Consider the following 26,708-nt stretch of genomic DNA (forward strand, 5'->3'; position numbering starts at 1 on the left):
AAAAGAGTTTGTGGGAAGAAAATTAAAGCACACCAAAAAAAAGAATTAAAAAACATTTGAGTCATGTCTATCACTATAAATAGATGAAAGAAAATAAAAACTATCCATACTCATTTACTAAAGTGATTATCACAGATAGCATTTTGGTATATACCCTCCTAGACTTCTTGTCTCCATCCATTTAGATAGGGGTGTGTATTGAATAAAAATGTATTCAGACCGTTACATACTAACATGCTTTTAGCATGCCCTACAAAACTTCTACTTGGGATTCATCAACTTTTTTATTAAGTTTCTTTATGGATTCTGGAGTAACATGCTTAAACTATATTTGAGGGATTGTTCATTAACTCAGCATTTATTGAACACCTAATATGTGCTGTTGTGCCGTTCTAATGTCTTTTTACATTAAGTAATCCTAATATGTAAGGCCTCCTCAGTTTAGCTACTATGGTTTATTTGGAAAAATGTTGCCCATCTCTGAAGAAAGATTGCAAAGCATGGCAGGTCCTAAAAATGGACCCAGCGCCATTTGACTGTTACATACCATGCAGACAGCTGCTTGTCCCCTCTGCTTCTTAGAACTCATTTGTTCATCATTCAGCAAACGTTTGAGTATTACCATGTGCCAGGGATTATGCTAGGCACCACTATTAGTTGTTCCGGAACTTAATGCTTCTTTGGCAGTATTCACAAATGCCTGCTTAACTGGTAGTAAGATCTTATCCTTAAATCATCCACGTCCTTAACCTTTTGGAAAACAACCAGACTGAGAAATAAAGAAGAGTGTTTGAACGTTAGGGAAAGTACCTTCAAATCTCATCCTGTGCTCCACAAGTGAGAGTCTATTGGCTTAGTATAATTATTGATTTATTGAGCTGTAACACCCTTATCCCGTTAACTCTATGGGCCTCAGTTCTTGCAACCTAACAGCAGAATCCTCTTAATTAACTAAGGTGCTGTGGGGAACAGCTGACCTTTGTGGTTATCTTGTGGGTTCCTCAGATTGTCTACCCCATGAGAAGAAAGGAGACAGACCACTCAGAGCTGCTCTGGACATGAGGGTGAGGGGACCAGGGGCTATTCTGTTTTTTTTCTTAGCTCATCTTGCAGGCTAGGCCCAAAGATTGGCTCTTTTCTTGAGGCATCATATTATTTGTTTTTGTTTGTTTGCTTTTTGTGAGGGGAAGATCAGGAATGAACATTAATTAGCAGCTTTCTAATTAAGATGAGAGGGTTATAGGTCTCTGTTAAAATTAAGCTACCCCAAATCTCCAGTGTAGAAAAATTCTAAATAATTTATGTGGATATTCCACCTTCAAGGAAGTGGAGCATAACTTTCCACGCGTTAAGTTTAGGCTGTGCATAGTGACTTCTTTCCAAAGAGTGTATGGTATATTTTAGTGTTCTATAGTATAGAAAAGGGAAGAAAGAGTAACTCTGTGGTGGAGAAGCCTCACAAACACTGCCTCAGCCATATGATCAGGGTTAACATCAACAGTGATAAGTCATGTTTATAGTGTGTACCCATGATGTGATGTGATGAAGTGGCACTACCTTTGAGACCTTCTTCTTCAAAACTCATAACCCCAGTGTAATCATGGGAAAACACCAGACAAATTCCAACTGAGGGACAGTCTACAAAATAACTGATTAGTACTCCTCAACATTGTCAACATCATCAAAAACAAGGAAAGTCTAAGAAACTGTCAGAGCCAAGGGGAGCCTAAGGAGCCATGACAACTAAATGTAATGTGGTATTCTGGAGCAGAAAAAGAACATGAAATAAAACTAAGGAAGCTGGAATGAAGTAGTTAATAGCAGTCAGTGCTGGTTCATTAATTAACAAATGTACCATACTGATGTACAATATTAACAGTAGAGGTGAGGAACTCTCTGCAGTATCTTCACAATCCTCTGTAACTCTACAATGGTTCTGAAATAAAAAGTTTATTTAAAAACAGCAAAAACAAAAATTTACCCACTCCTGGCTAGTTGACCATTGACTTTTGCATTAATTTTGATTTGGGGCTATCTGCAATATTTTTCCACAACTTAAGCCATTTCATCAGGAGTTGATTTTGTTATAATTCAGTTATCAACAAAATAATAAGTTTAGTCTCATATTCTTTTAAAAGTATATTAAAACAAAAAGTATATTTCAGAATAAATTTTATCGAGACCAATCGTATCTTAAAAAGAATTAGTTATTTTAAAGGGAGCCTTTTTAATTTGAGTGCTGATAATTTTGAATTTGTGAAAATTGTGAAATGATTAGATTTGTGTGGAAGGGGGTATAGAGGATAGATTTGGAAGGGGGCTGTTACAGATGTTCAGAGGAAAGGTAATGAAAGCCTATATAAAGAATATTGGGGCCCCTGGGAAAGAATAGTTTAGTTTTAAAAGGGAAAATCAAGAGAACAAATTGAACGCAGGAGTGAGAAGGGAGGAAAGGGTCTAGAATGATTCCCAGGTTTCTGGCTTGGGTGGCTGGTTAAATGGTGGTAAGAATAACCAAAATCAAGAATACAGGAGGAATTCTTGGGAAGGAGAAAAGGGAAATTTGTACTGTGTACTTTATAGGTCTATAATCTTAGAACTGTAATAAAATAACACTATTATATTGAAGAATTTTAGACTCTACTAAAACATTTACCTACATTATGTCATTTAATTCTTACAGCAATCTTACGATATTTCACAGAGGTTTCTATGGAAGTGTTGGTATTTGTTCAGTTAGAGATATGAGATAGAGCTGTTACGGGTGAGAGTGTTTAGTTGGGGCTTCACAGGGCCCGAGTATGGACCTTGGCTTTATAGGTCCATAGAGATGACTAACACTAATTAACATTAATAAAGAATGCCAAATTACTATTTACAGAAAGAAATATTGCTAAGTGGATTGTAGTACTTACACCAGCTGATCAGTAGATTTTTTTCCCCTGCAGTGGGGAGAAAGAAATCTATGAAAAGCTAAGTTAAAATTGGAAATTGATTGGTGAGCAAGACAACTGGTTAGATGATCTTAATTGACAGTACCATCAACCTGTGATGACTTTGCATATGATGATGTACTGAAAACTGATAGCATTCTCCTGATTCTACTGGAGGGTAAATTAGAATACTGGGGTTGCTCATCAGGGGGCTTTTTCTATAGATAATGCTGGTGATACACTGACAAATTATTTTTCTCATTCTCTCTCCAGGCTTTGTACAAACCATTTCTTCACTGTCTTTTTAACCAATCATTATTTTCCAGAAAAAGACATAATTTTCATCTTTTTAATAATAATTCCATCCTGGTGATTTATTTATCTATCTATCTATCTATCTATCATCCTAATTCGACGTCTGGATCTCCTCTTATAAAAATCTCTTTTTCTCTAGTTATCCACTTGTTTCATTTACTTTATTAACTATTGTCTGGTGTATTCACCTCATTTGCCAATATAACACTGTTGCTATGGGAAATCAAAAATTACCATTTCTCTTTAAAATATGTTGATAATATTATAATTTAATCAGTTTAAAATAAGGCATTTGGATTAATTCAAATTTCTTTCAATTTTTATTTTTAATATATTTCTTAATGTTTAGGATTGTGAGGAAAAAATATTTTAATATGGTTATTCTGTAGTGTAATATACAACATTTATGTCAGTGAGACTAATTAACAGAATAGATTTATTCTGAAATAAAAACTTGCTCCTTGAAAATCTTGAATTTTGCATTTTAATATTAGGATTTGATATACTTTGTAGAATGTGATCTAGAAGGGACTAGGGTTGTTTTTGTCACTGCCAACAGTAGCCTGGCACTGCCTTTCCCTTGTTCTGACAGTTCAGTTATATGTACTGTACTAAGAGAGGAAAAAGCAAAAAGACACAAAGTAATAAGAGTGCAGGGAGGCAATGGGCTTTCAAGAATACATACATATCTATTTATTTTTATTTTTATTTATTTTTATTTAATTTTTTTGGCTCTGCTGTGCGGCTTGTGGGATCCTAGTTCCCCAACCAGGTATCGAACCTGGGCCCCGGCAGTGAAAGTGCCAAGTCCTAACCACTGGACCACCAGGGAATTCCCTCTACTTCTTTTTAAATGCCTTAGTAACTTTCTGAACCATTGGCTCTTCTTTCTGAGGGACCTCAGGTTTTCTACCTTGTTGACTTACAAATGCAAGAAGGAAGAACAAGTAAGTGAAAGCTATTAATATTCTCTATTACCACCATTTCTCTCAACAGAGTTATAGTACCATTTTTCTTTGTATCAATAACATGTGTTTGGGACTTCTCTGGTGGTCCAATGGTAAAGAATCCACCTTACAATGCAGGGGACGTGGGTTTGATCCCTGGTCGGGGAACTAAGATTCCACATGCCACGGGGCAACTAAGCCCGCATGCCACAACTACTGAGCTCACGTGCCTCAACGAGAGAGCCCGCGTGCCGCAAACTACAGAGCCCACACGCTCTAGAGCCCACGTGCCACAACTACAGAGCCTGCCTGCCACAACTAGAGGGAGAAAACCTGCGTGCCACAACTAGAGGGAGAAAACCCGCGGGCCACAACTAGAGAGAGAAAAACCCACGCGCCACAACTAGAGAAGAGAAAACCCGCACGCCACAACTAGAGGGATGCCCACGCATCACAACGGAAGATCCCACGTGCCTCAACGAAGATCCAGCATGCCGCAACTAAGACCTGACACAGCCAAAAATAAATTAAATAATTTAAAAAATGTGTTTGTCTTATTTTTTTTAACATCTTTATTGGAGTATAATTGCTTTACATTGTTCTGTTAGTTACTGCTGTATAACAAAGTGAATCAACTATACGTATACATATATCCCCATATCCCGTCCCTCTTGCATCTCCCTCCTACTACCCTCCCTATCCCATCCTTCTAGGTAGTCACAAAGCACCGAGCTGATCTCCCTGTGCTATGCGGCTGCTTCTCACTAGCTATCTGTTTTACATTTGGTAGTGTATATATGTCAATGCCACTCTCTCATTTCATCTCAGCTTACCCTCCCCCCTTCCCGTGTCCTCAAGTCCATTCTCTACGTCTGTGTCTTTATTCCTGTCCCGCCCCTAGGTTCTTCAGAATTTTTTTTTTTTTTAGATTCCATATATGTGTGTTAGCATATGGTATTTGTTTTTCTCTTTCTGACTTACTTCACTCTGTATGACAGACTCTAGGTCCATCTACCTCACTACAAATAACTCAGTTTCGTTTCTTTTTATGTCGGAGTAATAGTCCATTGTATATATGTGCCACATCTTCTTTATCCATTCGTCTTTCAGTGGACACTTAGGTTGATTCCATGTCCTGGCTATTGTAAGTAATGCTGCAGTGAACATTGTTGTGCATGACTCTTTATTTTTAAACATCTTTATTGGAGTATAATTGTTTTACAATGGTGTGTTAGTTTCTGCTTTATAACAAAGAGAATCAGCTATACATATACATATATCCCCATACCTCCTCCCTCTTGCGTCTCCCTCCCACCCTCCCTACCCCACCCCTCTAGGTGGTCACAGAGCACTGAGCTGATCTTCTGCTATGCGGCTGCTTCCCACTAGCTATTTTACATTTGGTAGTATATATTAGTCCATGCCACTCTCTCACTTCGCCCCAGCTTACCCTTCCCCCTCCCCGTGTCCATTCCTGTCCTACCCCTAGGTTCTTCATAACCTTTTTTTTTTTTTTTTTTTAAGATTCCATATATATGTGTTAGCATACAGTATTTGTTTTTCTCTTTCTGACTTAGTTCACTCTGTATGACAGACTCTAGGTCCATCGACCTCACTATGAATAACTCAGTTTCATTTCTTTTTATGGCTGAGTAATATTCCATTGTATATATGTGCCACATCTTCTTTATCCATTCATCTGTTGATGGACACTTATGTTGCTTCAATGTCCTGGCTATTGTAAATAGAGCTGCAATGAACATTGTGGTACATGACTCTTTTTGAATTATGGTTTTCTTAGGGTATATGCCCAGTAGTGGGATTGCTGGGTCGTATGGTAGTTCTATTTTTAGTTTCCTCAGGAACCTCCATACTGTTCTCCATAGTGGCTCTATCAGTTTACATTCCCACCAACAGTGCAAGAGGGTTCCCTTTTCTCCACACCCTCTCCAGCATTTATTGTTTGTAGATTTTTTTGATGATGGCCATTCTGACTTGTGTGAGGTGATACTTCATTGTAGTTTTGATTTGCATTTCTCTAATGATTAGTGATGTTGAGCATATTTTCATGTGTTTGTTGGCAATCTGTATATCTTCTTTGGCGAAATGTCTATTTAGGTCTTCTGCCCATTTTTGGATTGGGTTGTTTGTTTTTTTGATATTGAGCTGCATGAGCTGCTTGTATATTTTGGAGATGAATCCTTTGTCAGTTGCTTCATTTGCAAATATTTTCTCCCATTCTGAGGGTTGTCTTTTCATCCTGTTTATGGTTTCCTTTGCTGTGCAAAAGCTTTTAAGTTTCATTAGGTCCCATTTGTTTATTTTTGTTTTTATTTCCATTTCTCTAGGAGAAGGGTCAAAAAGGATCTTGCTGTGATTTATGTCGTAGAGTGTTCTGCCTATGTTTTCCTCTAAGAGTTTTATAGTGTCTGGCCTTACATTTAGGTCTTTAATCCATTTTGAGTTTATTTTTGTGTATGGTGTTAGGGAGTGTTCTAATTTCATTCTTTTACATGTAGCTGTGCAGTTTTCCCAGCACCACTTATTGAAGAGGCTGTCTTTTCTCCATTGTATATTCTTGCCTCCTTTATCAAAGATAAGATGACTATATATGTGTGGGTTTATCTCTGGGGTTTCTATCCTGTTCCATTGATCTGTATTTCTGTTTTTGTGCCAGTACCATACTGTCTTGATTACTGTAGCTTTGTTGTATAGTCTGAAGTCAAGGGAGCCTGATTTCTCCAGCTCCGTTTTTCTTTCTCAAGATTGCTTTGGCTATTCGGGGTCTTTTGTGTTTTCATACAGATTGTGAAATTTTTTGTTCTAGTTCTGTGAAAAATGCCATTGGTAGTTTGATAGGGATTGCATTGAATCTGTAGATTGCTTTGGGTAGTATAGTCATTTTCACAATGTTGATTCTTCCAGTCAGGAACATGGTATATCTCTCCATCTCTTGATATCGTCTTTAATTTGTTTCATCAGTGTCTTACAGTTTTCTGAATACAGGTCTTTTACCTCCTTAGGTAGGTTTATTCCTAGGTATTTTATTCTTTTTGTTGCAATGGTAAATGGGAGTGTTTCCTTAATTGCTCTTTCAGATTTTTCATCATTAGTGTATAGGAATGCAAGAGATTTCTGTGCGTTAATTTTGTATCCTGCTACTTTACCAAATTCATTGATTAGCTCTAGTTTTCTGGTAGCATCTTTAGGATTCTGTATGTATAGTATCATGTCATCTGCAAACAGTGACAGTTTTACTTCTTTTCCTATTTGAATTCCTTTTATTTCTTTTTCATCTCTGATTGCTGTGGCTAAAACTTCCCAAACTATGTTAAATAGTAGTGGTGAGAGTGAGCAACCTTGTCTTGTTCCTGATCTTGGTGGAAATGGTTTCAGTTTTTCACCATTGAGAATGATGTTGGCTGTGGGTTTGACATATATGGCCTTTATTATGTTGAGGTAAATTCCCTCTATGCCTACTTTCTGGAGAGTTTTTATAATAAATGGGTTTTGAATTTTGTTGAAAGCTTTTTCTGCATCTGTTGAGATGATCATATGGTTTTTATCCTTCAGTTTGTTAATATGGTGTATCACGTTGATTGATTTGCATGTATTGAAGAATCTTTGCATTCCTGGGATAAACCTCACTTGATCATGGTGTATGATCCTTTTAGTGTGCTCTTGGATTCTGTTTGCTAGTATTTTGTTGAGGATTTTTGCATCTATGTTCATCAGTGATATTGGCCTGTAGTTTTCTTTTTTTGTAACAACATCTTTGTCTGGTTTTGGTATCAAGGTGATGGTGGCCTTGTAGAATGAGTTTGGGAGTGTTCCTCCCTCTGCTATATTTTGGAAGAGTTTGAGAAAGATAGGTGTTAGCTCTTCTCTAAATGTTTGATAGAATTCGCCTGTGAAGCCATCTGGTCCTGGGCTTTTGTTTGTTGGAAGATTTTTAATCACAGTCTCAATTTCAGTGCTTGTTATTGGTCTGTTTATATTTTCTGTTTCTTCCTGGTTCAGTTTCAGAAGGTTTTGCTTTTCTAAGAGTTTGTCCATTTCTTCCAGGTTGTCCAATTTATTGGCATATAGTTGCTTGTAGTAATCTCTCATGATCCTTTGTATTTCTGCATTGTCAGTTGTCACTTCTCCTTTTTCATTTCTAATTCTATTGATTTGAGTCTTCTCCCTTTTTTTCTTGATGAGTCTGGCTAATGGTTTATCAATTTTGTTTATCTTCTCAGAGAACCAGCTTTTAGTTTTATTGGTCTTTGCTATTGTTCCCTTCATTTCTTTTTCATTTATTTCTGATCTGATCTTTATGATTTCTTTCCTTCCGCTAACTTTGGGGTTTTTTTGTTCTTCTTTCTCTAATTGCTTTAGGTGTAAGGTTAGGTTATTTATTTGAGATGTTTCTTGTTTCTTGAGGTAGTATTGTATTGCTATAAACTTCCCTCTTAGAACTGCTTTTGCTGTATCCCATAGGTTTTGGGCCGTCGTGTTCTCATTGTCATCTGTTTCTAGGTATTTTTTGATTTCCTGTTTGATTTCTTCCGTGATCTCTTGGTTATTTAGTATGGTATTGTTTAGCTTCCGTGTGTTTGTATTTTTTACAGTTTTTTTCCTGTAATTGATACCTAGTCTCATAGCATTGTGGTAGGAAAAGATATTGATACGATTTCAATTTTCTTAAATTTACCAAGGCTTGATTTGTGACCCAAGATATGATCTATCCTGGAGAATGTTCCATGAGCAGTTGAGAAGAAAGTGTATTCTGTTGTTTTTGGATGGAGTGTCCTATAAATATCAATTAAGTCCATCTTGTTTAATGTATCATTTAAAGCTTGTGTTTCCTTATTTATTTTCATTTTGGATGATCTGTCCATTGGTGAAAGTGGGTTGTTAAAGTTCCCTACTACGATTGTGTTACTGTCGATTTCCCCTTTTATGGCTGTTAGTATTTGCCTTATGTATTGAGGTGCTCCTATGTTGGGTGGATAAATATTTACAGTTGTTATATCTTCTTCTTGGATTGATCCCTTGATCATTATGCAGTCTCCTTGTTTGTCTCTTGTAATAGTCTTTATTTTAAAGTCTATTTTGTCTGATATGAGAATTGCTACTCCAGCTTTCTTTTGATTTTCATTTGCATGGAATATCTTTTTCCATCCCCTCACTTTCAGTCTGTATGTGTCTCTAGGTCTGAAGTGAGTCTCTTGTAGACAGCATATATACAGGTCTTGCTTTTGTATCCATTCAGCCTGTCTGTGTCTTTTATAGTTGGAGCATTTAAACCATTTACATTTAAGGTAGTTATCGATATGTATGTTCCTATTACCTTTTTTGTAGTTGTTTTGGGTTTGTTATTGTAGGTCTTTTCCTTCTCTTGTGTTTCCTGCTTAGAGGAGTTCCTTCAGCATTTGTTGTAAAGTTGGTTTGGTGGTGCTGAATTCTCTTAGCTTTTGCTTGTCTGTAAAGGTTTTAATTTCTCCATCGAATCTGAATGAGATCCTTGCTGGGTAGAGTAATCTTGGTTGTAGGTTTTTCCCTTTCATCACTTTAAGTATGTCCTGCCACTCCCTTCTGGCTTGCACACTTTCTGCTGAAAGATCAGCTGTTAACCTTATGGGGATTCCCTTGTATGTTATTTGTTGCTTTTCCCTTGCTGCTTTTGATATTTTTTCTTTGTATTTAATTTTTCATAGTTTGATTAATATGTGTCTTGGCGTGTTTCACCTTGTATTTATCCTGTATGGGACTCTCTGTGCTTCCTGGACTTGATTGACTATTTCCTTTCCCATATTAGGGAAGTTTTCAACTATAATCTCTTCAAATATTTTCTCAGTCCCTTTTTCTCTTCTTCTTCTGGGACCCCTATAATTCGAACGTTGGTCCATTTATTGTTATCCCAGAGGTCTCTGAGACTGTCCTCAATTCTTTTCATTCTTTTTTCTTTATTCTGCTCTGCAGTAGTTATTTCCACTATTTTACCTTCCAGGTCACTTATCCGTTCTTCTGCCTCAGTTATTCTGCTCTTGATTCCTTCTAGAGAATTTTGAATATCATTTATTGTGTTGTTCATCATTGTTTGTTTGCTCTTTAGTTCTTCTAGGTCCTTGTTACATGTTTCTTGTATTTTCTCCATTCTATTTCCAAGATTTTGGATCATCTTTGCTATCATTACTCTGAATTCTTTTTCAGGTAGACTGCCTATTTCCTCTTCATTTGTTTGGTCTGGTGGGTTTTTACCTTGCTCCTTCATCTGCTGCATATTTCTCTGTCTTTCCATTTTGCTTAACTTACTGTGTTTGGGGTCTCCTTTCGCTGGCTGCAGGTTCATAGTTCCCTTTGTTTTTGGTGTCTGCCCCCAGTGGGTAAGGTTGATTCAGTGGCTTGTGTAGGCTTCCTGGTGGAGGGGACTGGTGCCTGTATTCTGGTGGATGAGGCTGGATCTTGTCTTTCTGGTGGGCAGGACTGCATACGGTGGTATGTTTTGGGGTGTCTGTGAACTTAGTATGATTTTAGGCAGCCTCTCTGCTAATGGGTGGAGTTGTGTTCCTGTCTTGCTAGTTTGGCATGGGGTGTCCAGCACTGGAGCTTGCTGGTTGTCGAGTGGATCTGGGTCTTAGTGTTGAGACAGAGATCTCTGGGTGAGCTCTCGCTGGTTGATATTACGTGGGGCCAGGAGGTCTCTGGTGGTCCAGTGTCCCGAACTCAGCTCTCCCACCTTAGAGGCTCAGTCCTGACACCTGGCCGGAGCACCAAGACCCTGTCAGCCACATGGCATAGACAACTGTGGTAAAAATCTTACTGGTGTCTTGGATTTTTCTTTGCTGGGTGATTTATCCGAGCCAGGTTCCCTTTGTCAGAAACACAGCAAGCCAAAATGCTAAGATATCCGAGGTTTGCAGTGAAGACAGGCCTTATTCACACGGCATCCAAGGAGAAGACAGGAGAACAAATTTCAAATCTGGGTCCTATCTTATTATTTTTAATGATTACATTTTTTCTTTATTAAAACTTTTTTCACATGATTTAATACTTGAATCTTCAAAACTCTCCAAAAGAATCATAAAGCTAAATTCTGTTTCTCACATGGTCAAGTGTGTAAGGTAACAGATAATCTATGGCATTAGCATCATGATTATGCCAAATCCAGACACTCAGCAGTATATTGTTGTACCAGTACTTTTCCCCATTAAGAATTTGAGTCAAAGTCTACATAATTTCTAGTATTCTATTTTAATCCACTGAATGAGGAGGTATAGAATCCTTATAATTACTGAAAATGAGCTAAAGCAGGAATCTTTAGCTTTGTATGAGGTCCATGAATGGAACTTAGGGGTTTTGGACTTCCTCAAAATTGTATGTAAAGATTTTTATGTGTATTTTCCGGGAGAAAATGGTTCATAGATTTCCAAAGAAGTCTTGTTACCTGTGAACAGTGACTGTAGCTTCAGTAACAACCACCAAAGGCTGTCTTAAAGTTTTGATTCTCAGTACACCTTGGGTCATAAACCTATTTAAAAATCTGATAAAAGCTATAAACTTCCAGATTTGAGTACAGTTTTGGAGATTCTTGGATCCTCCAAAGCTTGTTCTCAGATGTCTTGGACTTCCTGTTTGGGATTCATAGCCCACTGCCGTTAAGGAAACACGCTCTGGCTCATGTTAGGCCTTAGTCTCATTATTTTAGAGACTTACAGTTTCATTTACACACATTCTTATTCTGCATCTTCAGACTGTTTCTCCATACATTTATCACATTTCTCTATTAAAAATTTTTCTCTCATATGTATCACCTTACGAAACGCTATCCCGATATGTGTCTTACTGTTATTTCTTGCCCTGTTGTACTCTATTGGCACAATTTTAAAAGCTTTTCTTTTCTGTGTTTACTGCATTTTTTAGGTGTGAGGGAAGATTCAATATCTAATACGTATATCAGTGTTGTCTGAGCCAAGTCCAATACTCTTTGCAGGAGCAGTTATCTTAGGTCGCACTTTTAAAAAAAAAAACAATTAGTTGATAGATGTATTAAGGGAGATTTTTTCCAAATTACGTTATGAGTTTTCCACACAAAAACTCTATGTTAAGAAAAGTTAGACTGGTTAGGGTTAGGAAAGTTGCTTCTGATTTTATTTTCCTTTTTGAGTGGTAGGCTAGCTTTTTCTCTACAAAGCATGATTTCTCAATAATTAGTTCCCCTGATTTTTTATGGTTTAATCTTTGGTGCTCTTTAGGATAACTTTGTCTTTTTTGCTTTGGAGATACTTTGTTACCATATCTTAAATTTTAAATATTAGATTATAGTGACCATTTTGTGTGTTTTTATATCAACTGGATTTAGCACTGCTAAATGACATATATCACATTTTTAATTCTGCAGAGTTCATGATAATCTGCCAGCTACCTAAAATTTGTCTTATCACTATTTTTCCTTCCTAGCTGTTGTTACCTGGTTGTTCTTTATTAACTCTTTGTTAATATATACTATTCCAGTTGAACCTAAGAGATTCCACAAGGCCAACATATATCCTTATTAGGGTATATTTCTTTTACCTTTGGTTTTTTTCCTCTCATAATGTTTCCCTTTTGTAGCACTCCCATTCTGTTTTGATTCTGTTCTCCAAACAGCAATAATTCGTTTACCTCTTACAATATCAAAAGGCTGTGTATTTAAGATTTAGAAATTTTGAATTTCTGTTTGTCTCTAAGGGCATAATTTTCTTTAAAGAGGAGTATATTCATTTGATTTTAAAAGTTTCTTTTGAATATTTTTTCTAAAGAAAATAATAAAATATTTAATTAAATATTTGACTTTCAGTGCAATGCGTGTTTTACTGTCGAAATTACCAAGACCGTGGATTGTGGATGAGAAGAAAGATGATGGTTATACTGCCTTGCATCTGGCTGCCCTTAATAATCATGTAGAAGTGGCTGAACTGTTGGTACATCAGGTAGGAAAAGCAGTTCAGTAATTTTTAACAATTTTGGATCATTGCTATTTCTTTATTTTTTACTTCATCAACTACTTATTGATAATAAGTAAAATCCCATGATGATGGTATCTTACAGTAAAATCCCATGATGATGCAAATTCAGATATAGTATGAATTTAGTCTTCCGCCTAACATTGGTTTTTGTTTTTGGTTTTTTTTTCCCTGACTGCGCCACACAGTGTGTAGAATCTTAGTTCCCCAACCAGGGATCGAACTCGTGCCCTGTGCATGGAAGCATGGAGCCCTAAAGACTGGACCACCAGGGAATTCCCCTAACATTGGTTTTTTTTTTTTTTTTTTTTTAAATATTTTATTTATTTATTTATTTATTTATGGCTGTGTTGGGTCTTCGTTTCTGTGTGAGGGCTTTCCCCAGTTGCGGCAAGCGGGGGCCACTCTTCATCGCGGTGCACGGGCCTCTCACTATCGCGGCCTCTCTTGTTGCGGAGCACAGGCTCCAGACGCGCAGGCTCAGTAATTGTGGCTCACCGGGCCCAGTCGCTCCGCGGCATGTGGGATCTTCCCAGACCAGGGCTCGAACCCGTGTCCCCCGCATTGGCAGGCAGACTCTCAACCACTGCGCCACCAGGGAAGCCCCCTAACATTGGTTCTTAAATGGAGGGAGTTAGTGGTGTGTGTGGGGAGAAGGGGGCGGGGGGGAATCCTTCAGTCTCCAGTATTCTCTCTGCACAGTCTTCCTGGATTGGTACAACGAAATAGGCATCAATGAAAAGGGATTTTCCAGAATCACTGCCACTATTGTGGAAGAATCACTCTGCTGTAGCACCAAGAACCGTCATGTTGATATCTAAGCTGGTGTGGGCAGGTGCCACCAGGTAACATCAGGCTGCAGCTAGGCTCTAGGGATGCAGTTCATGACTACTGCTGGACCCCTTGGATAGCAGCATAGGCTCACCTTGGTCATTTCATTCATCTCAGGAATAAGATGGCTCTACATTTTTATGAGATTGGATTTTGAGGGAAACCCATTTATTGCAATTTTATGATATTTTGGTATATTCAGCAAAATTTTTAAATGCTTCAGTCAGGCATATGCCATAGCTAAGCACTAAAGTTACCAAAGAATTATCTGTGATCCCCGACTTCAAGGAACTTACAGTCTAGTTAAGAAGATGAAACAGCAGAAAAATTTAGTAGATAGTACATTATGTGTAATTAGGTCATAGATCATAAGATAGACATTCCATAAACTACAGAAGTTTAGGTAAAAAAAATAGTTCAAAAGTTAAACAAACCTTTCCCCTGCCATTGTAAGCCTTTATTATTAAAATTGATTTTCTTAGAAGTGTTGTTAATTATGATAAATTCCTTTTCATCCAAAATCCAAACGACTGACCTTAAGCCAGTACCACACTGTCTTGGTTATTGTTGGCTTTATAGTAAGTCTTGAAATAGTTAGAGTAAGTCCTCTAACTTTGTTTTTCTTTCTCAGAACTACTTTAATGTTCTAGATCTTCGGAATTTCCCAGTACATTTTAGAATCAGGTTATTAGTTTCTATTAAAAGTCTTTGGGGGAGTTTGATTGCTCTTACACATATTAGATTTATCTTTAAGTAATTTTTTTGATCCTATTGGTAAATTGTATTATTTTAAAATTTCAATTTCCAGTTATATATTGCTAATATAGAGAGTTGCAATTTTTTGAATATATTTACCATGTATCCTGTGACCTTGCTTAAATTACCATTGGTCATTAGGAAAACAGAAATTACACCAGCACTACTAATCACCAACTACAATGACTAAAATTAAAAATGCCAACAAAACCAAGTGTTGAATGGGATGTGGATCAGTTAGAATTCACAAACGTTGCTGGTGTTTTTCAGGGTAGCCATGTTGAAAAACAGTTTAGCAGTTTCTTATAAAGTTAAACATATATTCATCCCAGCAGTCTCACGTCTAGATATGTATCCAAGAGAAGTGAGGGCACATTTCCACGAAATACTCCTACTAAATACTTGTAGCAGCATTATTTGTAATAGCCCTAAACTGAAAGCAAACCAAATGTTCATCAACTAGTGTCTGAATAAACAAATTATGGTATATCCATACAATGAAATACTACTTTGGAAAATCTAAATGATGGAAAAAAGTTCAGGAAACTTAAAATGGAGATCCCTCACTTTCTGCATTTATATGAGAACAGACATGATAAGAAAACAAGCTGAGGGAATTCACTGGTGGTCCATTGGTTAGGACTCAGTGCTTTCACTGCCATGGGCCATCGCTGGTCAGTTGCTGGTTGGGGAACTAAGATCCCATAAGCCATGCAGCACGTCTCAAAAAAAAAAAAAGGGAAAGCAAGCTGAGATCAGGAGCCTAATGATTGCACTCAAAGAAACATAAATAGTAAAAACAAACCAGAAACTCCCACCTTCCCGAACATGTCATAGCATGTTCAGACCAACCAAACTCCCGTAAGGGAGTTTCAGCCCTACCTGATGTACCAAGCAGGTGCACAGGTGGGGGTGTCAGAGTTGTGATCATAGGGCATGAATGGTTCTAAGACACAAATGGAATGATACAGTTTATTTTTTGACTCTGTAGCCCTCTACTTAATTTTAGTTTTTTTAAAAAATTTATTATTATTTTTTATCATGCCAGACATGGTGCTAGGCATTTTGACATGTTATTTTTCTTAATCCTCACATTGACCCCTGGAATAGGTTGTGCCCTTACCATTTTGGAGCTGAGGAAATAGGCATGAAATGATACAGTGCTTGCTTAAGCTCACAAAGCTCGTAGCTGACAACACTTGAACCTAGGTCCACTGACACTACGTTCATTGCTTTTGCTTCTCCGTCCCTTTCCTCTGTGCTTGGCATCAGCTGTTCTCATGGTCCTTTGTCTATCTCAGGGCCCTGGTGGGACTTTCTGCTCTTCCTTCAGTAAGTGTTTGTATGTACTAATTAAGCGTTGTCTTCTTCTCACCCTCCAGCAGAGTTTCTTTTCAGTGAATGAGGAAGAGCTCAATTATGCAGCAAGAGGAACTGACCTTATTAGGTCATTAAATCTAGGTCCAATATGAAGACTCATTAATATATTTTCAGGAAATATTTACAGTTAAAATGAGCTGATTATGTCCATTGCTCTATAATGGAGATTAAAAGGGAGCTGTGTTTGTACTGTACTTTGTCCTTTAACTGTTCTTAGACAGAATCACCGTAATAAAAATAATTATTTTAAACTTGCTGTTCTACTTCAGAAAGTTTGCTGCCCTATCCACTTCTTCCTATGTTACCATATGAGAACAAGGTCCCAGCCCCTAGGAAGGGGACGTGGTCAGTAGTGTCCAGTGTTACCGATTCTTCGCAAAGAGTTAGTTTAGTATGCTTCCCTCTTGTCACATTTAACTGTGTATGCCTTGTTCTTCTTCAGGGTAACGCAAACCTGGATATCCAGAATGTGAACCAGCAGACTGCCCTACACCTTGCTGTTGAGCGGCAGCACACCCAGATTGTGAGGGTAACGTGTCTACTAAAGTGAATCTTTGCTTATTAAATCATACTTTGTTAGATTTCTCAAAAGGCATAGTTAGCGGTAAAAATTATGATTTTAGGCTAATATTGTACCTCAGTTGGGTAAAGAGTTTTAATTTGTAATAGGGAAAATCATAAGATTCTGATATTCAAAGTCTTTATAATTTTGTTGCCAGATTTGTAAATTCCCAGAATATTAAATCAGAGGATTTCAGAGTAACTCACAAGTTTGTTTTTTTAAAAAAGTATACTCCCTTTAAATTTTTATAATTGAGAGTGAACGGTAATTAAAGGCTTTGGCTAGACGTTTGCTGAACAGACTCCAAAAAAGCTGACGTGTATGTTTTTATTTTACTAATCCGGTGATTCCGGTCAAAAGACTTGAAAGAGTATCTGTTTACAACTTTTTTGTAGAGCAGTGATTCTTAAAGCTTGGAGGCTGAAGCAGCAGCAGCAGCATCACCTGAGACTTTGGTAGAAAAGTAACGTCCTGGGCCCCACCTCAGACCAACCAAATCAGAACCTCCAAGGGTGGGAACTAGCAATCTGTGGTTTAACAGGCCCCCAGGTAATTGTGATGCATGTTCAAATTTGAGAAACTGTCCTGCAGAGACATTATATAATCTTTTTGAAACAGAGCAAACAAAGCAAAAGAAAACAGTAATTAGCCAAGACAGGTAGGACCATGTGCTTGAGATCGGTTTCTTTGTATGGTATTTTTCTAAAACTCTTGATAGCATTTACAGAAAGGATTAGGGAACTTGTTAAAGCAGTGTAAGCAAAGTTTTATGTTTACCACTTAAAATATCGATTGAGGGCTTCGCCGGTGGCTCAGTGGTTAAGAATCCGCCTGCCAATGCAGGGGACACGGGTTCGAGCCCTGGTCCGGGAAGATCCCACATGCCACGGAGCAACTAAGCCTGTGCGCCACAACTACTGAGCCTGCGCTCTAGAGCCCACGAGCCACAACTGCTGAGCCCGTGTGCCACAACTGCTGAAGCCCGCGTGCCTAGAGCCTGTGCTCCGCAACAAGAGAAGCCACTGCAATGAGAAGCCAGTGCACCGCAACCAAGAGTAACCCCCACTCGCTGAAACTAGAGAAAGCCCGCATGCAGCAACAAAGACCCAATGCAGCCAAAAATAAATAAATAAATAAATAAACATATTTTTAAAATATATATATATATCGATTGAGATATATCAATTATGCATTATATGTAAGAGATTGCAGTTTAGCAAACACTTCACGTTTATTACTATTTAAAATCCCTCTTGCCAAAAATTCATTTCTCTGATATTTGGACTTATAACCCTTATAACCATACATTTGGAGAAAATTAACCAAAGAGAATGGAAATAAATAACTTGCTTATTTAAATAATAGAAGAATTTTGAACGTTATGATTTGGTCCTATTGGAAATACTTAAAATATCCCAACTCACATATCTGAAATTAAAAGGAGAAAAAAAATGTCCTAAATTTCCCCCAGTTATCTTGATCTTAGAGTAGATTAATTGAGCAACATTTTGGTGCTTATTTCTTTCTGCTTTCTCTAACTCAGTGTATTTGAATAACCAGGTTCATCATTATTTGTAAGGAGTCACAGGGATATAGAGTAGTTTAGCAAGCAAATACATAAAAATAATTAACTTTCATGGCAACCCCGTCAGATAGGTCCAGGGCTCTCACACTGTTACTTTAGAGATGTTGTAACTTCTTGTGGGTGGAATACTTTAGCAAAATGAGATGTTTTTCTCTTCTAGCTTTTGGTCCGTGCAGGTGCCAAATTAGATATTCAGGATAAGGATGGGGATACTCCTTTGCATGAAGCTCTGAGGCATCACACTTTGTCTCAGCTACGTCAGCTTCAAGATATGCAAGATGTGGGGAAGGTCGATGCTGCCTGGGAGCCATCCAAAAACACCGTGAGTAAAGATAATCTTCAATTCAGTGCCAGTGGGAGCATCTTTTCATGCAGAGGCTTATATTTATGGCTAATTTAACTTGCACCTGATAAAATATTTCATCAGAGCTACAAATATACACATTTAGTTTATGAGCTAAATACTAGTCAATGCTAACTGTATTGTTTTGCATTCTTACTAAAAGTTGTTTGGTTCTTCTTTAATAACTTTAGCCATTCACACAGGAGTATTGTGGTGTCTTTTTATGGTTTGAATTTGCATTTCCTTATGACTGCTGGTATTGAACATCTTTTCATTTGCTTGTTCACCACTCATGTATATTTGATGAAGTGTCTCTTCAGACCTTCTTCATTATTTTGTTGAGCTGTCTTCTTACTACTAAGTTTTGAGGGTTCTTTTTATAAACCGAATACAAGTTCTTTATCAGATATGTGGTATGCACATACTTTCTCCCAGTCTGTAGCTTGTCTTTTCATTCTTTTTTTAAATTTTATTTATTTATTTATTTATTTTTGGCTGTGTTGGGTCTTCATCGCTGCACATGGGCTTTCTCTAGTTGCAGCGAGCGGGGGCTACTCTTCATTGCAGTGTGTGAGCTTCTCGTTGTGGTGGCTTCTCTTGTTGCGGAGCACGGGCTCTAGGCGCGCGGGCTTCAGTAGCTGTGGCGCACGGGCTCTAGAGTGCAGGCTCAGTAGTTGTGGCGCACAGGCTTAGTTGCTCCATGGCATGTGGGATCTTCCTGGACCAGGGCTCGAACCCGTGTCCCCTGCATTGGCAGGTGGATTCTTAACCACTGCGCCACCAGGGAAGCCCTCTTTTCATTCTTTTAACAGTATTTTTCGAAGAGCAGAGGTTCTTAATTTTAATGAAGTCTGATTGACCAATTTTTCTTTTATTGTTTGTGTCCTGAGAAATCTTTGCTAAATCCAAGGTCACTAAGGTCTTCTCCTATTTTGTACTAGAAGCTTATAAAGTTTTAGCTGTTACATTTAGGTCTGTGATTCATTTTGTGTTAATTTTTATATGCATAATATGAGGTATGGGTCAAAGTTCTTTTTTGTTTTTTGTTTGTTTGTGGATATCAAGTCATTCCAGCCCCATTTGTTTGAAAAGACTGTCTTTTTCTACTGAATTGCCTGTTGTGCTTTTATCTAAAATCAGTTCTCTTCTATTGATCTGTGTCTTTATCTATGTGATGCCAACCCATTGTCTTGATTACAGTAGCTTTGTAATAAATGTTGAAGTCAGTGGTATAAGACTCTTCTTCTTTTTCAAAGTTATTTGACTATTCTGAGTCCTTCATGTTTCCATATGAATTTTAGAATCATTTTTAAGAATGTAAAGGGTTCTGAGACCAAAGTGTTTGAGAATTGCTGCCTTTCTATATGACCATAGGTAAATACTCTAACTCCTGTGTGCCTCGTTTTTCTCATTTTAAAATGAGGGGAAGTGAGTAACTACCTCCATAAGGTTGTAAAGATTAAATGAGTTAATTCATGGAAACTGCTTAAAATAGTTCTTAGTCCATTGTAGATGCTCCATAAATATTAACAATTATCATGACTATTTTCAGACAAGATGCATGAGTCAGAACCTCAGATGACAGTAGAACCTGATCTGTCTCATTCTCCACTTCGTGGCTTAATTCCTGGTTCTTGGTTCTTTTCTCAGTTGTCTCTCCCCTTTTCGTTTCACGTTGGTTGCTAGCAGTTCCAGAGGCAAATTGAGTAGAAAAGGGAGACTGTCTCCTCAATATCTCAATCAGAAGTCTTGTTCTTGAGTTTTATTGGCCTTAATTGACCTGGTTTAGGTTATGTGTCACCCCTGAACTAATCACATAGATGAGATGGGTCTCTGAGTGGTTTGAGCCATCTTTGGTTCACCTCTAAAACTGGAGATGGGTCAGTCCTCATACTATACACCTGAGGAAATTGGGGGGTAGGTTACATGGAGGAAGGATACTAGGACTACAACTCATAAGTGTCCACCACATCTGTATAGTCTTGCCAGACATGTTTTTTACCACACATACATATTCATATAATACATACATATATATGCAAGCACGTGCACACCACACACACATTCTTGCATATATATATATATATATATATATATATATATATATATATATATTTGGTGATAAGAATTGATAACAGATTCCTAAAGGGAAAATAATGAATTTTTTCATTTGATTTCAGTTAATAATGGGACTTGGTACCCAGGGAGCCGAGAAGAAGAGTGCAGCATCTATTGCCTGTTTCTTGGCTGCTAATGGTGCTGACCTTAGCATTCGAAATAAGAAGGGTCAGTCGCCACTTGATCTCTGTCCTGATCCAAGTCTCTGCAAAGCACTGGCAAAGTGTCATAAAGAAAAAGTCAGGTTTGTATTATTATCATAAAACCTAATATTCTGTACGTAAAGTATCATGTGGTTCCACAGTTATAGGGAAATTAATATAATGAGGTATATACATTTCTTTTTTATTCTATTCTTTTTTATTTTTTATTGAAGTATAGTTGATTTACAATGTTGTGTTAATTTCTGGTGTACAGCAAAGGGATTCAGTTATACATATATATACATACTCTTTTTCATATTCTTTTCCATTATGGTTTATTACAGGATATTGAATATAGTTCCCTGTGCTATACAGTAGGACCTTGTTGTTTATTTTATATATAGTAGTTTGTATCTGCTAATCCCAAACTCCTAATTTATCCTCCCCCCACCTCTTTCCCCTTTGGTACCCATAAGTTTGTTTTCTATGTCTGTTTCTATGTCTGAGTCTGTTTCTGTTTTATAAATAAGTTCATTTGTATCATATTTTAGATTCCACATATAAGTGATATCATATGATATTTGTCTTTGTCTGACTTGCTTCACTTAGTATGATAATCACTAGGTCCATCCATATTGCTGCAAATGGCATTGTTTCATTCTTTTTTATGGCTGAGTAGTATTCCATTTTATATAGAGGTATATACATTTCTTTAAGTATATCCTTAAGGGGCATTTTATTAGAGCAAGGCAGAATGCATCTAAAAATATATAGATAGAGGCACTGTAATTACTGCAGTAATAACTTAAACACTGGGGTGTAAGGGGAAACCACTTTGAATGTGTGCATGTGAGCCTGCATGTTCATGAGTTTCTGAAGATCGTCGTGGAAACAGAGTGTCCCTTTTCTATCTGTACCCGTAGTTGGTTGTGCATATGTATTTTTATGTCTTGTATATATATATTTATAGATGTGTTCTGTCTTTCTGTGATAGAATTGTATGCTCCTTAAGGATACACTTAAAAGAAATGTCAAAACAGCAGCTGCAGTGACATATTTTCCAAAGTGCCCTGTCAGTTGTGGACTCTGATAATGCTTCATTCTGTCTGTAGTTAGGATAACTAACATGGGCTCTAGTTAGGATTTTTGTTTTATTCCTATATCCTGTGTCTTCCTCAGCTCGTCCTATATAGATAAAACAGTTTCTGATGTAAACTGTTTATGTTAATTTTTTTAAACTAGTGTTTTTGATTTCTTTGTTAGAAGAAGATTCACTCTTTTCCATTGGGTGAGGATTTGTTGAATTGAAATTTGAATTGTACTAGAAGTATGTAAAAATGCAGAGAAGTAGAAAAATATAGTATACAATGTTTCATATATAGATGTTAAAGCTTAATTTTTTAACATAACTAAAGTTGTTTTTTACCCATACTAATGATGCTCTAGATGTTTTGAAAAACATTTAAATTAATGAATTTGTAATATGAATATTCTCATAGGCTTGATTAGAAATATTTTCTTTTACTAGTGGTCAGGTGGGTTCTCGAAGTCCTTCTATGATTAGTAATGATTCTGAAACCTTAGAAGAGTGTATGGTGTGCTCAGATATGAAGAGAGATACTCTTTTTGGCCCATGTGGACATATTGCTACCTGTTCTTTGTGTTCTCCACGAGTCAAGAAATGCCTCATCTGTAAAGAACAAGTTCAATCCAGGACAAAGGTAATATGTTTTTAATATAGCATTTTATTATTTTTTGAAGTTCTTCAAGACTACAGTTAATGATAAATAAGATTATATGATGCCACGTGTCTTTTAATTTTGTTCTTCCTAAGACTGATCTAAATATGGGAATGTATAATTTATACATTTATCAAGACACCAGTTGAAATACGTAAACTACAGTACTAGTTAAAAATAAAAGTAATCTACTATTTTACTTTCAAAGTCCCTTATAACCTAAAGATGTATTTAATTCCACTTTGTGTTGTAGTTACTTGTATACTGCACCTTTTTTGAGTACATGGATTGTTTTGTATTCATCTTTGTAAAAGACTAGTTGATTTTTTCGGTAGAATATCACACATTCTGGATTTATTTGATTTTTATCATGGTGTTCTTTAATTTGTTTCTATATCCTTTGTGTTTTTGTAAACTGGGAGTTAGATCTAACGGCTTGATTAGGGTCAGCTTAGACATACTGGGCAAGAAAACTTCATAGACAATGCTATTCATTTCGTACTGTATCCCACCATTAGGCAAATAAAGTCTGATCATCCTGCAGTTCTTGGTGGTCAAATTCTGTATCTCCTCTGAACTTTTTATCTCATCTGACTCCTTTTGCTTTTTGAGAAGCAGTATTCTTTTCTGGGTTTCTGGTTTCATTTTTTTTTCCATGTAACTTAGTGCTTTTCCATCTTACTCATTTTGGTTTACTGAAATAATTGAAAAAAACAAAGCTCAAAGAAGTACACTGACAGTTGGGTCTTCAACGCAGTTTTCTTGATTCTTAAGTCACAATTCTTTCCTCTGTGTTACGATACACAGACAGAATTAAAACCAACGTCTACAAGGGAGGGTTGACAGAACAGGAAGGTAGAGAGGAAGGATTATTGTTGTCACTCCTTTTTAGACCAGTTCTGAATTCCAAGAATTAGTAAGGTGTCTTTGTATTTTAAGTTATGGAATTTTTAAACCTGTACAAAAGTAGAAAAACTTACATACCCACCAAAGAGATTTGCCAGGTTTGTTGCAGAGCCTTCGAATGTAAAGAAATAGCGACCCCAAGTGGTTAAAGGATCATGAACATCTTCACTGAAGATAAAACAAATTGTAAAACTAGTATTTGGAGGGAGGGAGAATAAACAAGCTTGGTCTCTTTAGCAATTAAAGAAATACAAATTAAAAATTATGAACTATTATTAGCCATTCTTGTCAAATTAGCAAAAGTAAACTTTAAATAATGCTAGGAAAGTGAGAAATGAGTACTCTCTTAACACTGCAGTTGGCTGAATAAATGGGTTTACATTTTTTTGAGAGACCATCCTGACAATATATATACAAACAGTTACAATAAATATGCTTTGATATAGTAATTCCACTCCTGGGAATGTAATCTGAGGAAAAAAATCCAGAAGGGGAAGAAGTTATGCTTAGAAAGATTTTTTTTTTAATAATAGCTGAATGGGAAGAGACTCATCATGTATTAAGCGCTGATTTTATATTAGGCATTGAACTAGACACTGTACACATAATATCTAATTTACTTTTTCTAAAATTGTCACATTTTAATGTTTGACCAGTATTTAGCACATACAGTTCTTAAAATATTTATATGACGGTGCTCCTTACGTACATATAAATGGCTAGATCAGTCAGAGGTTCACCTCCGTGTCGTCATTGCTCTTGAGACTTTTGTCTGTCTGTCTAGTTGCTAGAGTTTGGGATTTTCACTTCTTTCACCCATATTGTGCCTACTTTTCTTTTTAGCTCATTAGCCAGCCAGATAGCTGACTCACACACCTTTGAAATTTAGCCAAGGTCCTCAGCCCTTCCTTTATTTTATTTTGTTTTTAATTAATTTTTATTGGAGTATGGTTGCTTTACAATGTTGTGTTAGCCTCCATTGCACAACAAAATGAATCAGCCATACACATACAGATATCCCCTCCCTTTTAGACTTCTTTCCCTTTTAGGTTACCACAGTGCATTAGGTAGAGTTCCCTGTGCTATACAGTATGTTCCCATCAGTTGTCTATTTTATACATAGTATCAATAATGTATATGTGTCAATCCCAGTCTCCCAATTCCTCCCACCCCGCCCCTTTCCCCCTTGGTATGTGTGCATTTGTTCTCTACATCTGTGTCTCTATTTCTGCTTTGCAAATACGATCATCTATACCATTTTTCTAGATTCCACATATATGCATTATTATACGATACTTACTTTTCTCTTTCTGACTTACTTCACTCTGTATGACACTCTCTAGGTCCATCCATGTCTCTACAGATGACCCAATTTCATTCCGTTTTATGGCTGAGTAATATTCCATGGTATATATGTACCACATCTTCTTTATCCATTCCTCTGTTGATGGACATTTAGGTTGCTTCCAGGTCCTGGCTGTTGTAAATAGGGCTGCTATGAACATTGGGGTGCATGTGTTTTTTTGAATTATGGTTTTCTCTGGGTATATGCCCAGTAGTGGGATTGTTGGGTCATGTGGTAGTTCTATTTTTAGTTTTTTAAGGAACCTCCATACTGTTTACTATAGTGGCTGTATCAATTTACATTCCCACCAGCAGTGTATGACGGTTCCCTTTTCTGCACACCCTCTCCAGCATTTATTGTCTGTAGATTTTTTGATGATGGCCATTCTGACAGGTGTGAGGTGATACCTCATCATAGTTTTGATTTGCATTTGTCTAATAATTAGTGATGTTGAGCATCTTTTCATGTGTTTGTTGGCCGTCTGTATGTCTTCTTTGGAGAAATGTCTATTTAGGTCTTCCACCCATGTTTTGATTGGGTTGTTTGTTGTTTTGTTATTGAGCCATGTGTGCTGCTCATATATTTTGGAGATTAATCCTTTGTCAGTTGCTTCATTTGCAAGTATTTTCTCCCATTCTGAGGGTTGTCTTTTCGTCTTGTTTATGGTTTCCTTTGCTGTGCAAAGGTTTTAAGTTTCATTAGGTCCCATTTGTTTATTTCAGCCGTTCTTTTAGAGAGAGGAAAAACTTTGTTGGGAGCTATGAAAAGTTAGTGTACCTGCCTCCAGGCTATGGGTTCCTTAGTCACCCATTTCCAGGGTCTTCCTATCTCTGCTCCCCACTGTGGTTCTGGTAGTGTACTGCTTAGTGTTTGCAGTTTGTGGGCTGGATTTGTGTACTGAAGGTAAACATTCCCTTCGTTATAGTCTGACCTTGAGTAGGTCTTAAAGCCTGTATGTATAATCCTAGAGTTGGAAAGAACACCCTGGTCTTGCATCCTATAAGCTGTAGGCGACTGAAATTTGTTTCTTTCAACTGTTTTAAATCAAGTCAGAAACTTAGCAGATATCTTAGATCTCTTCTTCACCATTCTATACATTTTATAAGTTACCAAGTCTTCTTAAATATTTCTCAGAACTCTTTCTTCTACTCTATATTGCTATGTCTTACTTAAAATATGCCCTCCTATCTCATAGTTAGAGTTGTTCTAGGATATACTTGAATAAGGGCCACCTGAGTCCTCTCCTTGTCTTCTAATTGACACTTTACCACCTTGTGAAGAAGGATTGTTCTTTATTGTTCAGATTTTTAAAAAGCTGCAGCTCTACAGTGTTAGGTAATTTGTTAGTATTGGAGCTGGAATTGGAATGCAGGAACATAAAAGTCCTGACCAACCATGTCTTACTGCTTCCCACTAGGTTACTACGACTATGTAAGTTCTGTGTACATAGCAAGGTCTAAGTTGGGAAGGTCCAATATTTTGGTTGTTTAGGTGAAGTGGTGGTCATCATTTTTGGACAGTAATGTTAAATGACACAGATAGGGGTGAATGTGTGTCAGAAGGGAGGAGAATCAGTGAAAGATGGATGTGGAGCCAAGGGCAGTAGGCAGATGGGGGTCAGAGAACCAGAGCAAAGTTAAGAAATAGCTACACACGCAGAACTCAGATTAAGTGGAGAAGAGGAGGAAAAATTGATGGAAATTATGAGTAGGTTGTGGAGGACTTGTGGAGATCAGGCGAAAAGAATAGTCCAGAGCTCTGGGCTTCAGCCAGTGTAGGGGAATTCCAAGTCCTGGGAAAGGATGAGTTAGGTGG

General features: G+C 37.1%; 1 protein-coding gene across 2 annotated transcripts in view; it reads left to right on the forward strand.

Moving 5' to 3' along the window:
- The window catches only part of MIB1 (MIB E3 ubiquitin protein ligase 1), a 117,023-nt gene that overhangs the window by 75,830 nt on the left and 14,485 nt on the right, over positions 1-26,708 (forward strand). For both annotated transcript variants that reach the window (XM_068562325.1, XM_068562324.1), the window contains exons 13-17: positions 13,020-13,152; positions 16,595-16,681; positions 18,460-18,621; positions 20,823-21,004; positions 22,432-22,624. In XM_068562325.1, the coding sequence (XP_068418426.1) occupies positions 13,020-13,152; positions 16,595-16,681; positions 18,460-18,621; positions 20,823-21,004; positions 22,432-22,624 (757 nt within the window). The remainder of the gene's footprint in view (positions 1-13,019; positions 13,153-16,594; positions 16,682-18,459; positions 18,622-20,822; positions 21,005-22,431; positions 22,625-26,708) is intronic.

This window comes from Eschrichtius robustus, chromosome 14, assembly GCF_028021215.1.
Source record: "Eschrichtius robustus isolate mEscRob2 chromosome 14, mEscRob2.pri, whole genome shotgun sequence".
Taxonomy (NCBI): domain Eukaryota; kingdom Metazoa; phylum Chordata; class Mammalia; order Artiodactyla; family Eschrichtiidae; genus Eschrichtius; species Eschrichtius robustus.